Source organism: Lissotriton helveticus, chromosome 9 (genome assembly GCF_964261635.1).
Source record: "Lissotriton helveticus chromosome 9, aLisHel1.1, whole genome shotgun sequence".
In the NCBI taxonomy this organism is placed as follows: domain Eukaryota; kingdom Metazoa; phylum Chordata; class Amphibia; order Caudata; family Salamandridae; genus Lissotriton; species Lissotriton helveticus.
In genome coordinates, this window is record NC_136070.1 from 344,735,690 (window position 1) to 344,759,610 (window position 23,921).

A 23,921-nucleotide genomic window follows, 5' to 3' on the forward strand; every position below is an offset into this window, starting at 1 on the left:
TGCTCCATCAGGATTCAAGCAAGCCGGGCCGAAGAGGCTGAAATGCCAGAAACCGGTCCCCGGTAGCTTGTCTCCTTTCTGGTGAAGAATTGGCTTGGTAGTTTGGTCTGCCCTGTTCCCATGATGCACTGGGCCAGGGACAGACTAATTTGCATATAGCCAGGTTCTGAGCTGGGATGGGGCAGTGAGATAAATAACGGTGATGGATCAAGCCCTGATCTTTGGACTGGGTAAGAGTGGTCTGCTTAATTCAGACACTCTGTTCATCACCACCCCCTTTTCTGAATCGTACTTGACCATGTAGCCCAAGGGTATATAGTCTGACATTTTGGATCTGCATGGGGGGAGAGTGTTTAAAAGGAAATGAGCAGACAGGTAAATAGGCCTTATTATCAACGTTTGAAGGTTATGTATATTGGAAGGGTAGGGAAGGTAGCTGATTACATGTATAATGAGGTTTTAGTTTTGTAAGGCTTTGGGCCATATACGTTTTATATAATGCGCACCTGTTTCAACAAAGCAGCCTTTTTAAACATAACAAGACTCAGTGGTATGTAAGTGCTTCCTTTTTACCCAAGAGATCTTGTTAGTTTCAGACTCACCAACTGACTCACAGTAGCTGTATGAGAATGTGGTGGCCCTTACATATCGATGAGACAATTCTCTAGGGCTACCTGCCTGGAATCTTGAAGGCAGTGTCCATGTAGTTCCTTTGGAGAAGGAGCCTACAGTCTATCAATGTACTCTCTCCTTACCAAAGGTTCAACAGGGCTGTACCAGCGCTAAGATGTCTTTAGCCCTTAGCACTTTAAGACAATGCTCACACAATCAGCGGAGTTGAGTTGCTCGTCATTGACTGTGGAGAGGCTCACATTCTAAGTTGTTATTGTCACAAAATGTCTTAAGCCTTCACCGGCTACAGTTTAGGACTCAGCTGGATAAGTTTTTTGTCAATTACTACAGTAACATGTCTTCATATAGGATTAACAGTAGCATGAATACCCCTCTCTTCTGTGGACTCAACACTTATTATGTTCTGATTCCAGTAGTTACTGACTGCTACTGAATCTGTTGCAATGTATGTGTTTTTTGGCCATTAGACTATGCATGCCCAGCAGAAAATGCACAGAAATCTCTACTAGTTAAATATAAAAGGGGCATATTACCAAGGGCCTTATTGCCGCTTTAGCGGGATTTTTTCCCGCTAAAGCGGCGATAATTTTATCGCCCTATTACCTAGCTGTCGCTAACGCCAGTTAGCGACAGCTAATAGGCGATAGCAGGCATTTAGGGGCCCACTTTGCATGTCAGCGATAATTATCGCTAATGACATGCAAAGTGGGCGTGCCAAGATGTTAGCGACTGGAAACAGTCGCTAACATCGCTATCCCCTATTACCTACTTTTGGAAATAATCACGCTAAGCTCGATTATCTCCAAAAGCTAACGCCTGCCCAGAGCAGTTCTTAGCCATGTTATCCAATGGTAGGTGGATAACATGGCTAAGAGCATTTGCTCGGTAATGCATGAATATCTCTGACTTTTCAGCGATATTCATGCATTTCTGCCGATTTTTATCGCTTAGGAGATAAACCTTGATAATATCAAGGCTCCTAAGCAATAAAAATAGGCGAAGCTCGGCGATATAATTTTGGCCGCTAACCAAGCTTAGCGATATTTTTCGCTTATGCTTGGTAATATGCCCCAAAATTGACTAACACCAGTACACATATCAGGCAGCAGTTACCACCAGTTCCATGATGCAACTGGAATCAATTGGAACTTTCTTGTGAGCAGTTAAATGTATGCCAAAAAATGAACATGCCTACAACTGCATCTAGAAGGCACTGGGAGTGGTGTGGCTCACTGGTTAGAGGCGGCAGACCCAAAAGCAGAGGACGGCCTGGGACCAGGGTTCAATTCCTGATGCGGCAGGGTCGTGGACCAGGGTCAGCGGACTCGATAATTCTCGCCTCGGTGCCTACTCTAACCAGGGATCACACTCGGCAACTCTGGGCATTAGCTTGCCTCTTCTCCACAACGGCCCCCCACATACGCTGGGGATGCCTGGTTTCCCCTTGGAGATACCCAGTAGGGACCATCTCACAGGGAAAGCCAGGACGGGTTCCCCAGCGGTCTACAGCGCAGAGATACTCCTTCGGGAGTCGATTCTAGTGCTTTAGAAACCCGCAATGAAATTAAATTAAACTGGGGATATCTGTAGTCCCAAATACAGCTATTCATGAAACCCTTTTGATATAGTTTGATAGATCACATCCTAAGATCCTCGTTGGTGGATTTGGTTCACCATTAAAAGCATGCATGGGTGATGTGTAAGTTCAGCTGGAGGATGCTGTTGGTCATATAAATACATATGTATATACTTATGATTTCTCCTCTTCTCTTTCTTTAGTATCCTGCGCAAATAGGTGTAAATGGGCTTTCTCCTGGCCGTTGATATGCATCTTATACTTCAGTATCCCCAACTGCAGCAAACCTCGCTGGGAGAATATGTTCATGCTGACATTCATGATGTCCACACTGTGGATTGCTATCTTTTCTTACGTCATGGTGTGGATGGTAAGTGGCATACATCAAAAAATGGTACTGAAATGTGTGAGCCATTGGTTATGTTTACTCGCTTCTTCAAGCAAGATAACGTGCATGTTGAATTTATGTTTTATTGCTGTAAGCTGAGGGCAGTAATGGCTGTTAATTGCACGCCCTTCAATTACTGGCCTGAGTCAAATACAGGGTTGTATAACTGGGGTAATTTGCAGCTATTAATTCTCGCATTATAAGCTTGTTTACATTCTGTGTCAATACCGGCATTCTCTGGAGTAAGACAATTATCTCTTATATTTCAGCTACTTCTTTAAAAACACTAAATTGTTATTTAGAATTACTTTGATGACAGATGGTGTTATTCAGAGTTTTGCGAATGCTGGACATCCACCAAAAAGTGTGGAAGTCCCATTCAAAATACTAAAAGTGCAATGTTGTCGATTACACTCTAAATATAGCAGACTAGACATCTGCCACATTGTTCTCACAAACAAAGGGAAGGACATTGCTGTCTGCTTCATTAATTGCCTGTTCTGCACAAGCTGCATTGTGAAGAAGATACCCAAAGTGATTTTGAGCTAAGAACCCCTGAAATGTGTTAAGTAAGGCTCATCATATTTGTTTTTGGTGCTTACAGTTTTACAACAGTAATTCAGGCAATATTTCACCGACCCCAAATCTTTGAACCCATGGGGAACATGCATCAAGGTATTTTGCAATCGTTGTTTGTGCCTTACATGTGCACCTTTTTTTTGTTAGGGGCACCCTTGCCTTTGCATTACTGAATTTGCGATTACCAATAAGGTAATCGCAATTTAGGCAATGCAATACCATTCCTACCTATGGGCCTTCAGGCCCATAGGAAAGAGGGTAGTCGCAATAGCAAATAGTGATTCCCTAATTGCATTTGCGATTCTTGAGGAATCGCAATTAGAGAATTGCTATTTGCAGCCTGTTTTGAAGCATTGGATTTTGTAATTACCAAATAGCGATTTCTTAAAAATCTCTATTTGGTATTCGCAAAATGTAACTTTCACGCATGTGCCACCATAGATATAATAATAAGGAAATACCTGTTTGAACAATGCAAGATCCGTTATAACTATATACAAATCCATGTATAGCTGCAGTCAAAAATGAAAATATGAATTATACATATTCTTGTTACACAGTCTACCCCAAGGATCCCCAGTGGAGCATTCTCTTTGGATTAGACTCGCCAGTAGCCCGTCATTGTGCCCCAGCGACACCAAAGGGAAGTCACAGGGTGGGTTATGGGGGAGGAAAAGGTGGGAGCCGCTGGGATGGGAGTTCCACACCTGTAGTGAATCCGACAGACTATGATAGGGTGTGGTGATCAGTTCAAGTGGAAGGACTGTCCTGCGGATCCTCGAGTGTAGCCAGAAATTCCTTCCAATCTGATGCTATTGGTCTCTTCAGAAGTCCTTTCACCTCTTCACATCAGGACACCTATTCTTTCTCTGCCTGTAAAGGTCTTAAACATAGCCAGTCATGCAGTCAAAGTCATTGCAGCCTGTCATAGTGGGCAATGTATTTGTGACTTCTGTCCAAAGGTTGCAGGCCAACCGGCTGCTCCAAAACATGTGGAACAGGTTCTCTCCAGCCATCTGGTAGCGTTGGCCGGCCGATAAAAATTCGGGATTGTTTTTTATGAGGCATGCTGGGGTGAGGTTCACCCTGTGCAGAATATTGTGTTAGATATATTGGGAGCAGGCATTACGGAAGCCCACTCCTTTTAATGCATGGCCAATGTCTCCCTCTTAGGCCTGTTAAAGAGTGTCTAGGGGTCCTATAGCATGTGAATGTGTGCTTTGGTCAGCCATGTAATCTGCCAACTGCCTTTGCCCATCATGTGCATGAAGTGTACCAGCGGACGCGGGTTAGGTTCCAAGTCCACTGTACCCCTGTCTCTCCATCTCTTCCACCAGTCTGCTATAGCCTGGGAAGTGGCCCACGGGGGCAGAAGTTGTCTATTTGTTGATCGAAGCGGATGAGGGTCAGATCCAGGAACAGGTCACCCAGTGTGCTGACACCCTCTGCCTCCCATTGCTCATACCCCCAAGCCAATCTGTTCTCTGAAAGCTTGGATATATGAATAAACATCTGTTATTCAGCAGCAAGATACCCTTTGTGGTGTCCGCAGTGCTTTACAAATACTCATTGTGTTATGCTTATGAGCTCAAGTAGATTCCATGGTCATATTGGGGAATATCTGTCATGAGGCGTAAGGCTGTCGTAAAGCTGCCATGTGTCACCTGCAGCAGGCTGTTCTCGGGCTGGGGTGGCACTGTCCATGGTAGAAATATTTTGCTCACCAACTGCAGCACCCTCTCACCAGGGATGTGGCCCAGTTCCTCCACCTGTCTCTCAACCAGCCATCGGGTGGGCCACTGTAGCTCTTCGGTTAAATTGTAATGTTCACAGTTTGGGGCACCAAGACCACCCTGCACCACTGGGTGTTGCAGCTTGGACAGTGCCCCGGATCCCCTTCCCTTCTTCAAGATGAATCCATCAAGCATGGTGTGTAAGGTGCGGAAAGTGGTGCCAGGAATAATTACCGACAAGTTAACAAAGTAATGTAGAATAGGATGAAGCATCACCATCTTAGCAAGTGCCACTCTGCTCTGCACTGACAGAGGGAGGGAATAACACAAGGCAATTTGACAGTAGAGGGACGTGATTGCCCATGTGAGGCTTCCATCTATTAGATCACGGGGTGCGTGATGCACATAGATGCCCAAATAGTAAACTGTGTGGGGCTCCCAGTGGACCTGAGTGCCCACCACAAAGTGCTGCCATGGGCAATCAGGAACAAGCAGTTCTTTGCCCAATTCATGCCCGAACCGAGGCAGAATGAAAGGTGTCTACAATGGTCGGTATTTCATCAATGCCTTAAATGATATCCCTGACATTGATAATAACGCCAGCGGCATATAAGGAGACTACGTGGGTCATGTCTCTCAGTGGAATGGCTCATGCATGGCCTGCTTGCTGCAATCTTTGCGGTTTCATCAATACGGCAAAAAGTAATGGGTAAGAGGGCAGCCCTGACGTGTGCCCCTGCTGATTGTATGAGGGGCCGATATCTGTTGCCCTGTTTTTACCCTGGCAGTTGGGACTGCTTAGAGTAGTTTATTAAGCCACAATATTGTTCTGCGCATGCCCATCACCTCCAGCTTCGTGAGCATAAACCCCCACTCTAAGGTGTTGAACGCTTTTTCTAGGTCCAAGACCACACAAGTTACATAGGGCCAGAAACTAGGAGCCTCCAGTATTTGGTGCAGGCTGTGGATGTTGAGTGTCGTGGATCTATGTGGTAAAAACCCCATCTGGTCATGGTGGATAAGATCCATTGAATGTTCCATGAGCCTTGTGGCTATGGCCTTGCTCAATATCTTAGTCACTGCCCAACATCAACAGTGACCTATTGGAGGCTATCTCAATGGGGTCACACCCCTCTTTTGGGGGTGAGACTATAAGTGTCTCACAGATGGGCGGGCAAAGGCGTTTCTTAGCGAGGGCAGTCTCATATATTACCAGAAGCTTAGGGACCAAAGTGGCACCATACATTTTATAGAACTCGATGGGCAATCCATCTAATCCTGGGGTTTTTCACATAGGAGAGGCTCGGACTACCCTCAGAGTACATGGTCTGTTAACAGAGGTGCTGAACGCCCCATGATGTTCCAGCTCCAGGGTGGGTAACTGGGTCAATCCTAAGAAGTCATGGATTTGATCATGATGATTCACCGGGGGTGGGTTATAGAGTGTGCGATACTAGGCACAAAATGCCTCATTGATGTCCTCCTGACTGGTGGCTAATGTTGTCTGAGAGATGCGAATATCAGTAGGGACTGGCATTCACCAGGCGGGGGTGGAGGGGTGGGCTCAAGCATGCAAGTGCAAATAAAAATAAAAATAATAAAAAACTAAACACTTACCTGACATGAATTAGTCCTCCTCCTTCCTCTTTATTCCTCCTCTGCAGCCTGGCCACCAGGAAACTCCCTTGACTAACCCTGGTTCTGCTCTCATTCCATGAGAGCACCACCCTGATTGGAGGGAGTGGCCTCCCTCGGCACTCCATAGTGCTCTGGAGGCCTTCATTTACTCTCCAGCCAGCTGTCTTAAGACATCTGGCTTGAGAGGTTTAGAGTGTGCATGTGTGGCTGGCCATCGCAAGACAGCCAGTCAAAAAGACATGTGCACTTTAAACAGTGTATGTAACAGCCCACCCACCTCACTGCTGCTGTCGCTTAGCAGCAGCCAGCCCCGTCCTGACGCTTTGTTTGGGATGGGGAATGAAAAATGAAATGGTAATGCATTACTATTTTATTTTTCATCTCTGGGGCTTTGGGAGTGATTAAAGTCGTGAGTTGCTCCTCCGCTCCAATGGAGAAGCTGCCCCTGCCGGGATGGTGGGGATTGCAGTGTTTAGGAGCCATGCCAGAATGCAATGAGCCTTATATGCTTTCTAAGCAATGCTCTGCAGTGATTCCATCAGGTGCATGTGCTTCCCTAACTGCTCAGTGTGTCCCTTTTAGATGGGTCCCAGTGCCCCATTTTCAAGCTTCTATCTACATCAGCTCCTATTGTATGGCGTTTACTGCTCCTATCACAGTGTGAAGGCAGTTGCCACTCATGACCAACTTCAGGGCTTCCCATTTCATCAGCCGGGTGGTAGCAGACCTCGATTTGTCTGCTATGTAAGTCAGCAGGATGTTGCTTGTCTTATTGTGGAATAATGTATCTTCTAAAGTCGCGGGTTGTAAACACCCCATCAATAAAGGAGGGAGCAGCGCTCCCCATGTGACTTGGATAAGCAATGGGTCAGACAGGGTCTTCCCAAGATATTCCACCTGCTTGACGTTAACCTGAAGGGTAGGCTGCAAAATAGCTGGTTTAGTCAGAAAAGTAGGCCATGAGGCAGTGAATAATAGGAGTATTGCCTAGCGTTCGGGTGCAACGTGTGCCAGCTACTGGACAGTAACCAATGCGAGAGCCTTTGGGATAGATAGGACATAGTGTCAACGACAGGGAAGTTAGGTAGTGGGGAGTGTGAGGGATCCAGCTAAGGTCTAAGGCACAGTTTAGACTCCACCTATGATCCAGGGCAATGGCAACCATTGTATCAGCAGAGTGGAAAGGCATGAAATGCTGTTGTGCTACATTCGGGGTGTAAATATTTTCCAATAAGATGCCCCTGCCATCTAACTGACCCTCTGCAAAGACATAGTGACCGTCAGAGTCTAATTCAACCTTTGTGATCAAGAGGATTCATTTTGCATGCTGGAACCAACATTGCATATTAAAAACAATTCCCAAGTCATGTTGTAGTCTCAATCCCGGCAAAGTGGAGCACACAGGAGGGTGGAGGCAGTGGCAGCGAGGTGCATTGGTGTGGCGGCAGGCCGTGTGTATAGTTGCAGTGTAGCATGGAATGCAGTGTAACCAAGTCAATGAACAATACTCCCAACTCCCAGTCCCAAGGCAGCAGAGCAACATTTAACTGCCCAAATAAAGAACATATTATCCCACCTGAGAGGAGCTATGTGCTTCCCAACATGATGCGTGGCAAAGTCCTGTAAAGAAAACGGAAAAGAAAGAGGGGTGGCCCACCAAATAAGGGTGAGGGTGTGTGATGGCATTGTGACTACAGGCACAACAATGTTATGACTCTCAGTTTCACAGTTGAATTGGTGAGGATTAAGCCTTCTGGGCTCAGCTCTCCAAACTCCCGACCATGGTCAAGCCAAGCAATGTCATTTGCAGTTCGTGGTGTAACTATGGGGAGATCAGTCGAGAAGGTGCTATTGTCCGAGGCACTTGAGCAGTCTTCCGACGGCGACCCATCTTTGTCAACTGTATGGTGGGATATCTTCCGTGCCCACACATTGGTGACCACCAAGAGTGCTTGTGGCTGTTCCTCGTGGGCCTGTGCTGGGGATGGTGCACCAGGTAACACTATCCTGCCCTTCCCACATTGGTGCCAGAAGGTCCAGCGGTGGCTGATCTCCTGCATGTTTCTGGTGTTCCGGCTACTGGGGATTCATACCGGTGCTACTCTACCCAGTCTCAGGCATCTGCAAGCTTTATGAAGAAGTAGCTGGTGCGGTTTGCTATTACTTTCAGCTCGGCCTGGAATAGCAATGAGTAAGCCCGGCCGACAAAGTGAAGTTTCTTCTTTATCCGTAGGAATTTGGCCCTGCGGCATTGAACTGCCAGTTTGAAGTCTGGAAAGATAAGTATGGGTGCATTGTCATAATTGAGGGATACAGGATGGTTTCCTTATTTTGGAAGTTCATCAATTTGGCAACCACATGCCTTAGTAGTGCTCCTGGCGGGGGGCACCAGGCCGGCATCCGGTGGGCCCTCTCCAACAAAAAGAAAGGCAACAAGCCCACAGGGGACACAGTCATGGACAGCGGGGTTTCGAAGGTAATAGGATCCTGGCCCTCTGCTCCCTCTAGAAAACCCACAATGTGGATATTACTGCAGTGGGATCTCCCTTCTGTGCTCTCCGCCCTGTTCTCTGGGGGACGAAGTCTGGCCATGAGGTACCAGACCTTCCCCGCCAGGGCTGCAGTGGCTGGGTGCAGGTCCACTTGGGCTGAAATCTTCAGTTAATCATCAAGCAGCAGGCCTAATTCAACTGCCACTGGATCCACTGGTGTCAGCTATGGCTGCCAAGGTCATGTTAAGCTTTTCATCTGTTGGTTCTAGTGGGTTGCTCGCCGTCAACATGTCGGCCTGTGCCAGAACACACGGGCACCACCCCCAGTGGCTGCAGGTTGAAGCATGTCTACATATTTGGGAGAGTGTGTGGTTCAAGGATAGCTTAAGAGGGAAGTGGTTGATCTTGTGAAAGGCTCTTACATTTGCTCACGTCATGAACTCTGACACTGTGCATTAACTTGCTTGTGCTGAACGGATGTGAGTCAGGCTGGATGTTTACTTGCATTTAAAATTAAAAAGTGTACAGCCCTTTCATGTGATAGGGTTGATATTATCCTGCCACTTCTGCATTTTATGCAGAATGAACTACAGTAATGCATGTTGTGCATTAAATACAAAGAAGGTAAACGGAGGCCCGCAGTGACTTACGTGTATTTAATTCATCTAGATTTTATATAGTGCTATCACCAAATAGTCATACTCGAGAGCTGTTCAAGAAAATAGGAATAAAGCCAACAGGCTGGTGAAATCCATTCGCCAGATCCCCCCAATCCTTCAAATGCCCTTGAATACTGCAGCAGATGGCACAGGTAAACACTGTGGGGCAGAGCGTGGCGGGGGGAAGTCGACAGACGAAGGAATAGGTATTATTTATTTATTTCATTATACCTATTCCATCGTCTATCGACTACCCCCACTCCCATCCCACCCCACCCACCGTCACACCGCCCACCACGCTTACCTGTGCCGGCTGCCGCTGCTTGAATGACTACGTTCTAAAGCCATCTTTCCTCAAGAGAGAAGTTTTAGGACATCCATTTGGTCATGAATATGTTTGTTTTATGACTTATTGCAATGCTTCAATGCTGGCCTTGTTTTTTTTTTATCAAATCATTGTTCTCAGGCATGTTATTTCAATCTGAACTATAACTACACTTCATAGAATGCATTAGGTTGTTAAATAGAAATCCAGAGCAGGGACTCTGCGTTCTTTGTGTCATAGAATCATCCAGTAACCTTAGCCTTGAAGGAAGCTGAAGAAAAAGAAAGTAAAGAGGGCTTCGGGAGGTCTCTTTATCTTGTGTCCTCTCCTTTTCTTCCCCTGGGCAATCCACAGCAAATCGAGATTGGGTGCAGATACAGTTATAGGCATCCAGTGGGTGTGGGAGCTTATCAGAGTGGGGTACAGCTAATTACCACACACCAACCATATGCTTGAACTCACAAACCTCCCACTAATGATCACACCTAACTCCTATTAATTTAAAGTACTACAAAAAATGTAAATTCACAAAATGTTTTCCTCAAGAGCACAAGATTAAACCCAACTCCAGTAACAAATAACCATTGGATTAGCCACTATTCTTGGGTTCCAGAGTAGCGTCCTGCTCACCACGAAGCAATTCAACTTTGCATCAGAGTTGGAAGTGATATATAAATACAATCACAATAGAGTAAAATTGACTTGTTCAGAAATTACATTTTCTGATGTCATTAGGGATCAAGTGGTGCATGAGCTCTCTTCTGAATCCACTGGAGTTTAGCACGCTCTCACAGAAGGATGGGCATGAGTTGGTGGCATGGCTGTGAAGAACAGTTCCTGGGCACTTACAAACCCTTTGGCCATGAACCACAGTGCATGTTGAGGTAACCATTGATTTCTCTGTTTTTTTTTCTCGCTACAGGTAACTGTTATTGGATACACTCTAGGCATTCCTGACGTCATTATGGGTATTACTTTCCTGGCCGCCGGCACCAGTGTACCAGACTGCATGGCCAGCCTGATTGTGGCAAGACAAGGTGAGTGAGTGAAGAGGAGTGTTTTTGATAGACAACATTTTTGAGTCGCCAGTGCGATCCCGCACTTGCCCCATGCAACCCCTGGCACTGCCTTTGCCACCCCAGGCTTCCGAGGTGGCAAAATCAGTGCCAGGAATACACTAGCAGCTTGTCCGTACGGACGTCTGTTATGCTCCACTCTCTTTGCTTTCTGTCAATTTTGTTTATTACACTAACAGTGAATATTATTATATCGCAATCAATGTAATAATACATTGAGTAAAATTAGCTGGATTATAACCTCCCTGGCAGATGAGGTAGGTGAACACATGCTTTTAAATGTATATTGTGTGCATGCTTGCAGGTGAGAGTATGTTTACATGAGACAGTGTGTATAAGTGTGAATGTGTGTGTAAGTATGTGTGCGAGTAAAAGTGAAGATCAAAGGGCATGTGATGTCACTTCCGCTGTCCTAGGCATTTTGGTGAATTGATATCCATTTTGTTTTCTGGAGCGCTCTCTCTACATTGAACATACTCTTCATGAAAGAGAGTAACTCCTGTGGTTTGGTAGGTATGAAAAGTGCAAGATGAACTTACTGGGCCCTGCTGTCCTTCAAGGCAGTACATGTTTCTCAAATTGCTTGAGTATGCTTCAAACCTGCAGAGGCAGGTAAGAGTGGATTTTAAACTTAATGCAGATTCTGTCTTTGCCTTCTCCACTGAGGTTGCCACAATGTCTGCCAAATGTATGCCGACAGATTTTGAGGGAAATGGTCCTAAGGTTAGGGCTCCAATATTTGTGCACATCTGCTCTTTAGGTCGCCACTTGTCAGACTTAGAAAGCTCAAGCATGCTACTGTGCTGTATCCTCTCGCTTAAAAACGTAACATTCCAATATGGCCTCCTCTTTTTGGCATGGGTAGGCAGACAAACGTGATGGATGAAGTTCTGGAAGTTTGAGGCCTCCAATGTCTTCAATACATTGGTCCTATGCTTTCTGGCCCCCAGTTGTATGAGATGGTGCAGAATTGAGCAGAGGGAATTAAAATCGTTCAACCATTCAAGCAGGGTAGAAGTAATTTGTGCACAAATGCTCATTTCAGTATGAGAAGAAGGGCTACATTCATAGCAAAGCTGGATGCAGGAGAGGTGTGAGGAGGGGGTTGTGCTTTCAAACAAATCCCAGATTGTTGCTGCTGAGCTCCGAGACCAGTAGTCCAAATCCTGACTCCATGGTGATAGAGGGAAGACTAACGGTCTGATTTATATATTGACTGACTGCCCGCTGTTGAGTCATGGGACTGGAGTAACTGCTCCATCCCCATGACGAAGGGACCACCTGTGATATTGATCATTTACTGCCGAGCAGGCAATAATTTATAATGCATTGGCAGGAACCGCTATAGCGGCAGTGGGACACATCCTTTGCAACGCAACTTTAACCACGCAGTGCTTTTACATCGCAACTTTTACAACGCAAACCATCACAATGCATTGCGCTGGGGGGTGCTCTAGGATTGGGAATAGATTTAATTTACTATCCAACACCTTCCCTACTATCCACGGGGACTGGAGTTGGAATAGTAAATTAAACTATTCACTATCCAGCACCCCTCAACACTATGCGTTGTAATCGCATGCGTTGTAAAAACTGCGTTGTAAAGGCATGCATGGTAAAAGCATGCGTTGTAATGTCATACATCCGCGGCAGTTCCTGAAAATGCATATCACTGTTTGGTGCAGCCCTTAGTCAGCATGATGCAACCATGCACCAAACTGTTTTCTTTTTTTGCTTTCTAAAAGATAATCATGAAACAGGATTTTATTTAGAGAATAAAAAATGTAATGTTGACCTGGCATAGGCGTCATATCCCATGGGGTAGGGCATTATTTGGTTTTTACTGTCCCTCACCACCAGGGTTTGCGTGACAGCAACCGATAGTGAAAAAATTACTGCACGTTCGCCCATCCTGATTGGGTGGGAGGATTGGTAGCCATTTCTCTGGAGAGGTTTGACTGTGGCGGTGCCAGAGAGTCACTGCTACAGCCAAACCAAATGTTCGCTCACTTTTAAAAATGTCGGGCAGTCCTTCATGTGGGCGGTATGTATATACTCTACCACCGTTGCGACCGAGAATACATACCACCAACATTTAAATCGGGCTCTTAGTTTCTTCTACTGTCAGTGGGCTCATCAAATTCAAGACAAATTCGTCCTGTTTACAATTTTTTTAAAGTCCGTTTTTTACAGCAAAAACAGATACTTCCAAGTTGATTTAAAAGACCTGCTCTCCTGATGGAAGGCTTCAGAAGGGAAGCTCTCCTTCAAATAAAAGCAAGAGGAAAGGTGTAGGACTGGTATGAGGATGACTGTGGAATGCCGATTACTAGGTTAATTTCTTTACTGCTTGAGGATTCACAAAAAAACACTTTTAATTATCAACATGCTGACGTGATATTTATTATTAGCACTTACTTCATTGCTAACTTTAGAATCCCAGCACAAACATTTTCAGAACAGAATTGTCAAACAAAACCATAATCACATTCAGAGTTCAAGCACCAGAAACATCAGCAAGTCTTTGAAAACCAGCAAAACACTCCCTTCAGCGAAATGAAACCTTGAATTTACCGTAGGTCTGAATTTCGAGTCCAAGTGAAGAACTATCCTGTCCTAGAAAACTCCTGAGATAAAGATAAGATATGACTAGGGCCCCCAGCTCACCCAACTTTGTAGCAGAAGAAGTCTTGGCAATACAAAAGGCTAGTTTAGCCAATACCCAGGATACTCCAGCCACATCTAAGGGCTCAAACTGTTTTCCCTGAAGACCTCTAAGGACTACTAAGTGGTCCAGTCCCAAGTTGGTACTGGATTCAAATTGATAGCTTCTTAAGCCTGAACATTTTAAGAAGCCTAAAAGTGCAACAACACGGATAAGTGAACTCCATACTTCAGAAAGTCTTTTATCACTACCCACTACCCACTAAGCCGCCAAACTGGAGGGAGGGAGATTTTTTAGAAAACCATCCTACAAAATGTCGAGATATGAAAAGGATCACATGTGGCTGGGTCAAAATGTTTCTCTCAACACCACTTTCTGAAATAATACCAATTTTTTTCAGAGGAAAACAAATTAGAAGGCTTCTTCAAAGCTTGAATATCCAAGGAAACTTACATTGAACATGCCAGACTCTTCTGCATTAAATTCTAAATTTCCACGTAGTTAGGCATAACTGAGATAGATTGGTAGATAGATAGATAGAACTAAGCCAATAACAGATATCAAAGAGGTGGAGTGTTCATGTTAGGATGAACACTCTCACCAATGGCTAACTGAACCGATGAAGGAAACCACTAGCACCATGACCAAAATAGTGCCACACTGTCACTTTCTCTACCTTTATCTTCTGTGGCATCCTCGGGAGAAGTGGAATTGGTGGAAAGGCAGTATTCCTCAAGGCCAAGGGACTGACATAGCATTCAGGCTCTGATCAAAGGGTGTCAGATGAAACAACAATTAGGAGGCAATGTTGCAACTCAGACTGTCTGCATGAAAATTCTCTCCTCCATGAATGAAAAGGGCTTTAGGGTGCAAAAGATGTTCCTCCACCCAGCTGCAAAATCTGTGAAGCACACTGTCCAGCACCTTGCTGCTTTTTATCCCAAGCAATTGATGGGGCACTCTGCCACTTTATGGTCCTTCCCAAACAGGATGTTCTTGCCTTCCCACTGAGGCTGAAAGCTCTTAAGAACAATACTTTCAGATAACTCCTCTCTTTCTCATACGGGGCTACTGCAGCTTACCTGGTATGACCATACAGCAGTTATGTTTGGGTTAATAATTTCGGCTATATTCAAGACAGCCATGTTCTCCTTTTCAACCAGGAAAAGCTGTCCTTGCAACAAATCAACCAGCTCCCGAAAATGCTATCACTATTTGGAGGGACACTCTATCACAACCTTGGTTCTCGGAAAAGCTTAGATGCCTTAAATAACTCTGTCATAGATAGGAGCACAGATGGAAAAAGAACTACGACTGAATTGAAAAAGATATCTACAAACAAATATTCAACGAATATAAGTCCATGACTTACAAAGAAAAATCCTCCAGCTTTATTGAGAAGGTAGAAACTTCAAAAAAGTCTCCCAAATAGCTGTTTACGACGGTAAATAACTTACTAATATACTAGATAGTAATAATACCAGCACCAAATATTCCTTGTACAACATCTTAGCCTCTTTTTTTCTGGCAAAGGTAGAAGATAGCTACAATATCTTTACCACAAATTGTCATCAGGCCATTTCCTTTCAAAATGAGCTATCTTCTGATTTAGAATCAGTGGTCTCACCCCCGGGTCACTGTTTACACCAGCACAGCAATACTTTCCTCTTTTCCATCACTTACAGTTGATCAGGTGTTGGACCTACTTAAATCTATAATATCGGGTTCCCCTTCGGACCCCTGTTCCGCCAAAATAATTCAATTAGCTCCTGAAATAACATTTTAAATGAAAAGTTTAGCATTGGATATTACCCTAAAGCTTAGAAAAAAATCATCCATCTTGCCTTTACTGAAGAAATCCAATCTTAGTCCATTAGATCCTTGTAATATAATGCCTCCCCTTTCCAGCCAAAATTGTAGAAAAGGCTATAAATAATTGAACTAGTCTTGTTTCTGAATTCTAATCATCTCCTTGAACCGTCTTAATTTCAGTTTAAGAGCAAACATAGCACCGAGTCAGCCATGATTATTGCATCCAAAGAGTTGAGAGTTAACTTAGACAAAGGAGGTAATGCAGCCTTCATCATGCTAGAACTTTCGGCTGCATTTGATACAGTCAATCAAAATTTGTTGATTAACCGTCTCCACTCCATTGGTATCAGAGGAGTAGCACATGCCTGTCTGAAATCCCTTTAGTTAGATAGGAAACAATTTGTTACTATGGATGGTTCCACTTCCAACTCCTTTTCATTACCTTTTGGGGAGCCTCAGGGCTCGTACCTGAGTCCCACCCTTTTCAGTCTCTACATTACTCCTCTGTCTAGGCTCATTAAAATGTTTAGCTTCTCAGTAGTGTTCTACGCAGCCGATACCTAGATTGTGGTTTCAGTGTCTTGGAATCCAGATGACTCTGCAGGCAGATTTCACAGCTGCAGGATACATATATGCAAATGGATGTCCAATTATTGCCTGAACTGAACTCCAGACAAAGACCCTCTAGTGATCCTGATCAGCTTGTTATTAGATGGGGAGAAAGGAGAGTTTTATACATCATGGTGACAATAATTAGAAGAAAAAGATACCCTACGTATGGTTACCCTGCTTTTTAGAGTGTGGCAAAAACAGTTTACGGCACCTCCGCTCAAACAGTAAAGACTGGGATGAGGAGGACAATGGCTCAGGCTAATGATGATTACCATTAAGTAATGAATTAGGTACCACGCACCTCCACTAATGAGTTTATTCCTCAGTATCAGACACCATCACCAACGACCTTAATCCCCAATATCTGAATTAGCTACCAATGTGTTTAATTCTTTCGATCACAGACCTCTTCTAGTGAGTTTAATGGCCAGTATCAAATCGATATACCAATGGTTTTAATCCTCAGTATTATACATCTGTATCAATAATTTTAAGACCCAATGACACACACCTCTACTAATGAATTTAATATCCAATATAAAATAGCAATCAGATTAATCTTCAGCCTCACATACCTCTACCAATTTTTACAAATTAGTTTAATGCCCAATATCTAACATTTCTACCAATGAGTTTAATCCATATACTCACACCCCCCTACCAAAGAGTTTAATCCCTGGTGTTAGATACCTCCAATAATTAGTTTAATCCCTACTACTAGACACCTCCACAAGTGAGTTTAATCCCAAGCATAGCCAACTCTACCAATACATGTAATCCCCAGCATCCATCTCATACCTGTTGCAGTGAGTTTAATGTCCAGTATCACACACCTCTGCCAACGAGTGTAATCCCTAGTATCCGACACCTCTATCAATTAATGTAATCTCTAGTGTCAGACACCACAAACAATGAGTTTAATTTCCAGTATTAGATACCGCTCCAAATGAGTTTAATATACGGGATCACACCCATGTATTGAACATGCTCCTTAGTATTCTGGAAATGATGCTTTGCTGACAATACAATACCTGAAATGTGACTTGTGTTCATGATGTGCTCCTATTTATTCCACATATTCTCCCAGGCTTCGGAGACATGGCCGTGTCTAACTCCATTGGCAGTAACGTATTTGACATCCTTGTGGGCCTTGGAGTTCCTTGGAGCATGCAGACTATGATTATTCATTATGGTTCAGTTGTAAGTATATATATATATTTATTCTGTTTAGTAAGTTGTTGTTCAATTATTTGTAATGTATTTATAATTAATAGACCTAGGTGGAATTTAAATTACGCCGGTATAATGTGCTTAATTCGGAAATTTCACGTAATGCTTATCATGAAATTCCCAAAATGATTCCACTTTGCATAATTATGCACTGTTTGTGGTTAAAAATTCTGGTGAATGGTACACTTGGTGCACACTTTGTGTTAAATGCACTGGAACAATGGAAGGAAGCAGATGTTATTCATGGTGCTCCTGAATAAATGCATTGTCGCACCAATAATTGCAGTGAGGATGCATTTTGTGCTAAAATGTAGTGCTAAATGACGGATTTGCATTTTTCATGGTTATGCATAATTTTGTCCTACTTATGTGAAAGCAAATTACACACCAGTATTAATCATTACTTCAAGATAATAGACGCCATGATTGCCTGTATAGACTGCTCAAGTTTCCCAGATCCACGCACGACAAGTTTTTATTTTGCATTCTTGGACCTGATGACGTGGGTTTCTGCAAATGTAAGTCCACTATTACAAGACCCAACATGCAGAGAGACTCTGGACTGGATGAGCTACTCAAGTGAGAACCTGAGAAACCTGAGAGCTCTGTATGAGCCATGACAGTACAAGGGCCAGAATGGGATTGCAAGATAACTCCATGTCACAATAATACATCTTTTCCAGTTCCAGAATTTTCTTTTACTATTAGTTTAGTGTGCGGGCTTCATTGGTTCCACTGCCCCCCCCCGATAGTGGAGAGAGTTACATTTAAACTATTCGTTTTGGCCCACCGTGCTCTCCACGGATGTGGTCCTCTTTACTTGCAGAGGCGTTTCTCCTTCTATGTTCCTGCGAGCTCCCTGCGATTCTCAACCTTAAGCTTTGCTCATGTCCCTCATATCAAGTTCCAGAGGATAGGGGGCAGTTCGTTTGTGGTGAAGGCGGCGGTTGCTTGAAATACCCTTCCCCTTGCCTTGCGTACCATCCAGTTGCGTTTAAGAGGAAAACTGAAAACGCACCCTTTCTCTTGAAGTTCACTATCCACACCCCGATAGGCACCGCGCCGAGACACTCATGAGTAGCTGTGCACATTACAAATTCATATAACATAACATAAAATAACAGAACCAGAGCTCTCAAATTTCCTAGGTTCATGCGTGAGATCACCAGTTTGTTTCCTCTGCTTTTTAAGTCTCATTGTTAGGTATTCATAATGGCAGGGCCAGCACTATAGATTCTGCAGTGCCAGAAAGCTGGATTTCATGAGATACTCACTCATGGACAAGTCAAAATCCCAGAATGTGCCTACTTGCTAAACATATACCATGTCTAGGAATGATGTGGTCTGGTGGCCAGAAGTCATCTGGTAGCCTAGTGACATGTATGTACAGGCCTGGACAGTTGATTGACTGATAGGATTGTAGACTTCTAGCCTCACTGCATGGCTCATGCAAGTGCATTAGACCAAGCTGACAGGCTATATACGAGTATCTGAAGAAAGGGCGACCTATCTGTAGCTGCACTGCATTTACTAGGGTAAGAACAAGAGCTTACATAACTGATCGACTTGTATTAGCAGTGCACGCAATTGGCAAAGGGCAGGCGGCAGGTGGATTGAGATGTAGTGAAGCTGCATAAAGTCTCAGTAAAAACTTTCGGTATGACCCTATAGAATCACTGCATGTTTCAGGCATACCTAAGGTGTTTGTGAATGTACCTATAGTCATGCTGAGTGCAACAAGCTCCACTCAGATGTATATCAGAACACTAGAAGCGTTTTGTATAACATGCTCAGTTTGAGTGTACGCCAGTGCATCCGTACTAGTAGCACTGTGTGCCACACATACAGGCCAGGTGTACACCAGTGCACCTGTAGTAGAGTGGCGCACATCATGTTTAGTTCAGTGTCAAGCTGCTGCACCCGATGATAAAGGTGGGTACCAACTTGCTAGAAACCTCTCACGATTCAAAATTCCAAGCATGGGTTTGGCCTAGAATTTTACTTTTCATTTCACGCTTCTAGTGCTGATTTTATAATTGTTAAATAGAAATACAAGTGACAAAATGCAAAGAAAAAAAACTGGTATGGATGAGTTACAAATGTATACACCTCAGAAGGTGCATGGATTTGGGAGGAAACAGCAACTTATATTTCAATCATCAGAAAGGAAAGTTATTCTACAGTCATCAACAATGAACTGTTTCATGTGTTTTCCAATAGGTAAAGATAAACAGCAAGGGACTGGTGTATTCGGTGATACTTTTGCTTGGGTCGGTGGCTCTCACTGTAAGTATATTTCCTTTTGAGTTGATAACCCTTGTATTGCACCAATTGATGATCATAATACATTAAGGTTTGTTTAAGGTGTGTTTGGATATCTGCTCTCCTGTTGAGGGCATGAATGTGATTAGCCAGCCCTGGCCTGCATACCCTGCTCAATTGCCAGCAAAACCCTCCTCTTCAGAGGGGATACACCATGGCATGTGCTGTGAGCCATTAAACATATCAGACTAACTTCGTCCATATGACCAATTAGAGAGAAGGCTCGGTTCACAAAGGGAGTTATGACTCGTAAAGTTACAAGTCCGGAGTCTACTCACTCGTAGCAGATTCTCCGCAATCGGTGCGGAATCTCCGCTCTAAACACAGCAGTGAGGTGAATCGTCCACCACACTCCTTACTTTACAATTCGTAAGTTCCTTTGTGGATCTGGCTCTTAGCAAGCACACTGATGCTTAGAACCACCCAGTCAGTTTATAGCTACTTTGTCCCCTACTACTAAATGATACTTAACTGGTATTCTCCCTAGACTGAGAATACACCTGGTCATTACAGATACTTTTTCCAGTGCAGGACTTCTACTTGTTATCCTAACATGTTCTAAGTGTGGTAGTCTTCTTTTACTTCCATTGAACTAATTACACTAACACACCTGAAATCAATTATTTTTAGGAGAAGAATTCCGAACTGGAGATAATGTTGATAATGACCTAGAGTGAAGTGGCCACCCTACTCACTAAGTAGCATCAGTGCATAAATATCTAGCATTTGCAATGCAGTGTTTTTCTTTAAGGAAACTTACATCTAGGTAAGCTGTGGGATCAATACAGCTGTTGACATCAATGTATCTGGAGAAATAAATGCCCATTAGGTTGGGTGGGTGACTGAAGAGACTTGTGTAAGTACATACATGCCTGCAGGTGTCATTGCACTAGAACTACACAAGAGAAATTTGAGAGAGGCAACAGCTAAAGAAGTTGTCACAGTTCAGTTAATAATACTGTAGATTTTAATTTATGACTCTGTACAGCTCTCCGCTGCCTTTTGGGTAACTTTGTGGTATATAAATACCACATACATGCATACATACATGCGTGCAAATATGTAAGCCCAAGTAAAACTGTTAAATCCTACTTTCTGTTTACACCTATTCTGTTAGGGGCACACATACTTCCCAACCACCCATGTTCACCAGTTTCAACTTAGCAAATCTATGAATTTCTCTGCTCTGCTATCTACTGGCACTAGAGACTCTGATGCCGCATTGTTATGACTACATCAAATCATTGCTTCAAGCATTCTGCATCCATTTGACCTATACCCCATGTCGTCACCTACCAATTCTCTGAGGTAACAGATTAGTGCTGTTTAAATGTACTTGACTCTCAGAAACAATGTGTTGATTTATTGAAAAGTAATGTTTATATATATTGCAACATGCAGTGTAATTCCCACTTAATATATTTTCAGGTATCTGGAGTCCACATAAATAATTGGAAGCTTGACAAGAAGTTGGGCGCCTATGTACTGTCCCTCTACGTCTTCTTCCTTTGCTTCTCCATATTGATTGAATTTAATGTCTTCACTTTTGTCAACTTGCCAATGTGCCAAGATAGAGTTTGAAGCAAGGCAGTAACTGGGACATAGAATCAATGGAAACTGTCCAACCTGTCTCTGGAAATAAAGAAGTGCTACTTTCCAGTTGTTGTTTCACCTGAAAGGTTGAGTGTCCTTCCTTTTGGATTACTGAGAAAAATGTGTTGGAAGGCTAGACCAGGACATTTATTTGTAATCTCAAGACAAGCGGTTCAAGCCACATATGTTTCCTGCTATAATCGGCTCCACCTATTTTTGGATCTTCTGCAGGGTTTCACTTGGCAATGGCATGCTGTGGTTTTCCCAGGTCTTTTGTACCAACAACTATGATGACTCTGCTGATGACGTGACACACAGAAGCCCGGCTATGGACTGAAAAAATTCTGCATTATCCATAGCCATGTTTTTACCAGAGGAAAGATGTTGGCATGTTCAGTATGTCAGAACTAGCTCTTGGTACAATTTCTAAGCACAAATACTTGTCTACTACTGAAAAACCAAGCGAGCGCAAACTCCATGTGCCAGTGTGGTGTCCCGCTAAGGATAATATTTTGTATTGCTCTTCAAGTGGGCGAAGTGCAGTTGGCAAGCCCAGCAGCAAAACACAAAAGCCTTCAGAGATATGCTGAATGTTCAATCATGTCTTTTTCATTAAATAAGAATGTGAAGCACATGCATATCTCTGCAAAGAAATGAAAGACAAATCATATACTATTGTATCACTTTTGATGATGGACAGAGAAATCTAAAGACGCATTTTAAACAAATTATCCAGTAAATACAGACACACAAACTTGGAAACATCCCTATATGATCAGCGTGGGATTTTGCACGTTTATGAAAATTAGCCCTTCTGTGTGGCAAACTGCAAATTACCTATTTTTGTCATCACAGCAAGAAATCTGTTTTCTCTTAAGGAAGGAGTAGTAAAGTTGCATTTGGGAGCTCAGGGTGTTCTAGCTTCAATGATGCCTCCGATTACTGGGTACAAAAGATATGGCATCTTTGAATCATTACATGACCTATTTCAATAATGTTGTTCTTTATTCATTTCCCAGTGGTTAGCTGTTTCAGATGGAAACCCTATTGACAAATATGTCTCTGGAGTGATGCTGGGTTACTCGTTGAACGGGTATTTCTATTTGAGGATCCTTTCATCACTGGAGATTGCTGTATGAGACAATGAAATCTCAATGGAGTTTGTAGTCTTCATCTTTCAAAAGACATTTGTTTAAGCTGAAGAACTTACTGACTATTGCCCCTCTGGTGCCACAGATGGTCTCTAGTAGAACTGGTAATAGTAATCAAAGAGAATTCACCATTGGACAACATTTGCTTTAGAAAGGGGCTCCAACTTATGGGAGTGCCGATTTGTATGGAAGATTGCATGTCTGTCACGTATGGAGCAACTTGTTCTTTGAATGGGCAGAAGACCCTGGCTTCCTTTCCAAACCTGTAATTCATTTTTAAATAGAATGAACTTGTGAGCACTTTATGGAAACTGGTATTGTTTACATTAAAATGGTATATTACTAGCAGGATAAAAGGTATGTTACTAGCTAGATGATCCATGCATCACAACATTCCACAATGTACTCAAAATTGATTTGCTCTTCCTCTTCATTCTCAAGACTCCTTTTTTTACTGTTTCCCATTTTGAACCATGGGCAGGGAGTACTCCAAATCCCCTAATCCAGTGCTTTGTACAACATTCAATTTGATAGACTTCTTAAATTGTCTGTTTTATATTTAGAACCGAATTGAATTAAAGTGAGAATAACATAGGGAAACCAATCCGCATGACAAGCAAGCCCTTGGGTGTTTTCCAGTGAGAATGTCCATTACTATCTTGAAGGATAGGAAAGCTACTTTGTATGTGCTCAGTGTTACAAGAACATCAATTTCAAAAATAGACCTTAGTTCTGGAAGGTCATGTATCCACAGCTCTAAAATTACTTTAAGAGTCCTTCTCACCTCCAACTGCTCACCTCCAACTGCATTATCAACTGGGATATCTCTTCCTAAACAGCCACTTTTCCATATAATATTCTGCACTTTGCCTCTTTTCCTTGTCAAGTTCCTTACTTGAATTAGGAGTTATACACATAAAGACACCCAATAGTGACACAAATAAAAGAATGTCTGACCAAAAAAATGCAACACTAGGGTTTTAATAATTCAAGCAACAAATCAATGTGATATTGGTTCCAATACACTCAGCACAATTTCTATGGCAGCAGTGTCCCCCTGTAAAATTGGTAGTACTGGGTAAAGGTGTGTGGTGAAGCACAAGTTCCCACCATACATATATTCAAAACAAAGATACCTTGGGCGTCTGCACATTCCCTTTTTTACTCCCTCTGAACAAGCATAAACTATTTAAAATTGACCAAGGAAGCAATCTATAACCTTTACTAACCATACACAAATTTAATACAGACTCTCACACTTTTTAGAACTAGCAATTTTGACTACCATTTTGACATCAAGGTACGTTGAGAGTTTCTCTTCCAGAGATACAGGGTAAAGACATCATCTGATCTCGATGAAAGAAAAAATGGATCTTGATTAAAGGGATGGTCATATTCTCCAAAGTATTTTCTATAGTATCATTTGGAGATATTGAG

The 23,921-nt window shown here is 43.2% G+C and overlaps 1 protein-coding gene across 1 annotated transcript in view; it reads left to right on the forward strand.

Moving 5' to 3' along the window:
- Positions 1–23,272, forward strand: part of SLC24A4 (solute carrier family 24 member 4) — a 578,300-nt gene extending 555,028 nt beyond the window's left edge. The window contains exons 13-17 of the mRNA XM_078662057.1: positions 2,413–2,579; positions 10,946–11,060; positions 17,276–17,388; positions 19,639–19,704; positions 21,169–23,272. Of these exons, the coding sequence (XP_078518183.1) occupies positions 2,413–2,579; positions 10,946–11,060; positions 17,276–17,388; positions 19,639–19,704; positions 21,169–21,321 (614 nt within the window). The 3' untranslated portion in view covers positions 21,322–23,272. The remainder of the gene's footprint in view (positions 1–2,412; positions 2,580–10,945; positions 11,061–17,275; positions 17,389–19,638; positions 19,705–21,168) is intronic.
- Positions 23,273–23,921: the final 649 nt, after the last annotated feature.